This window comes from Branchiostoma belcheri, unplaced genomic scaffold, assembly GCF_001625305.1.
Source record: "Branchiostoma belcheri isolate BF01 breed outbred unplaced genomic scaffold, Haploidv18h27 scaffold203, whole genome shotgun sequence".
Lineage (NCBI taxonomy): Eukaryota > Metazoa > Chordata > Leptocardii > Amphioxiformes > Branchiostomatidae > Branchiostoma > Branchiostoma belcheri.
The window spans coordinates 357,705-358,475 of NW_017803525.1; the positions used below are offsets into that span (position 1 = coordinate 357,705).

At 38.4% G+C, this 771-nt stretch overlaps 1 protein-coding gene across 1 annotated transcript in view; it reads left to right on the forward strand.

Moving 5' to 3' along the window:
* Positions 1-771, forward strand: part of LOC109469452 (3-oxoacyl-[acyl-carrier-protein] reductase FabG-like) — a 9,220-nt gene that overhangs the window by 3,290 nt on the left and 5,159 nt on the right. The window contains exon 4 of the mRNA XM_019767972.1: positions 80-221. Coding sequence (XP_019623531.1) covers positions 80-221 — 142 coding nt within the window. The remainder of the gene's footprint in view (positions 1-79; positions 222-771) is intronic.

A 771-nucleotide genomic window follows, 5' to 3' on the forward strand; every position in this document is an offset into this window, starting at 1 on the left:
TATTATTTTGTGTGATGGATCCATTCTTTTCTTCTTTGCAAAGGCAAACCATTTTATTTACGTGTCAATATCCATACAGGTCAACAATGCAGGAATAAGCCAGCGCGCGGCTACCATAGAGACAACAGACATGGCGGACTATGACAGAGTGATGAACGTTAACGTGCGCAGTGTGGTAGCCTTGACTCAGTTGTGTGTGCCACATCTCACAGAAACTAAAGGTTCCTGAAGTTTTACTTAACCCTCAACAGAACACCTTCCCGGACTGATTAATCTGTACAACTGGGGTCCGCGCGGACCCCACGAACAGTTTTTGTCTAATTTTTAGTAATTATCAACATGCTACCAGCTCAATTGTTTTGCAAACTGATGTGGGAACCTCTGTGTCCACATTACATACAAATATCATACATTTTGAACTTTTTCTATTTTTTGGTGAAGAAAAGAAGACAAGAAGAAATACCCTATTTTTAAACCCATTTCAGACTGAAGGGGCTTTTGAGGCCCAACTTTGATCTCAGATAGCGGCTAAACGGCTTGCGCTAGAAGTATCAAATTTGGAGACCTATCCTAAAATGTCTCTGGAAAAAAGTTCATATTAGTTTAATACTAGTAAGTTGATGTTTTTTTGTGTTGCCATAGCAACGGGTTTCTAGCAGGCAGTTTTTTTGAAATTAGAAGTAATTTTGGTTTAAACATGAAAATTTTCTGAGTTTTATATTAAACTAGAGTCCCACGATCTCATACCTTCGCCAAATGATGTTAATCTTT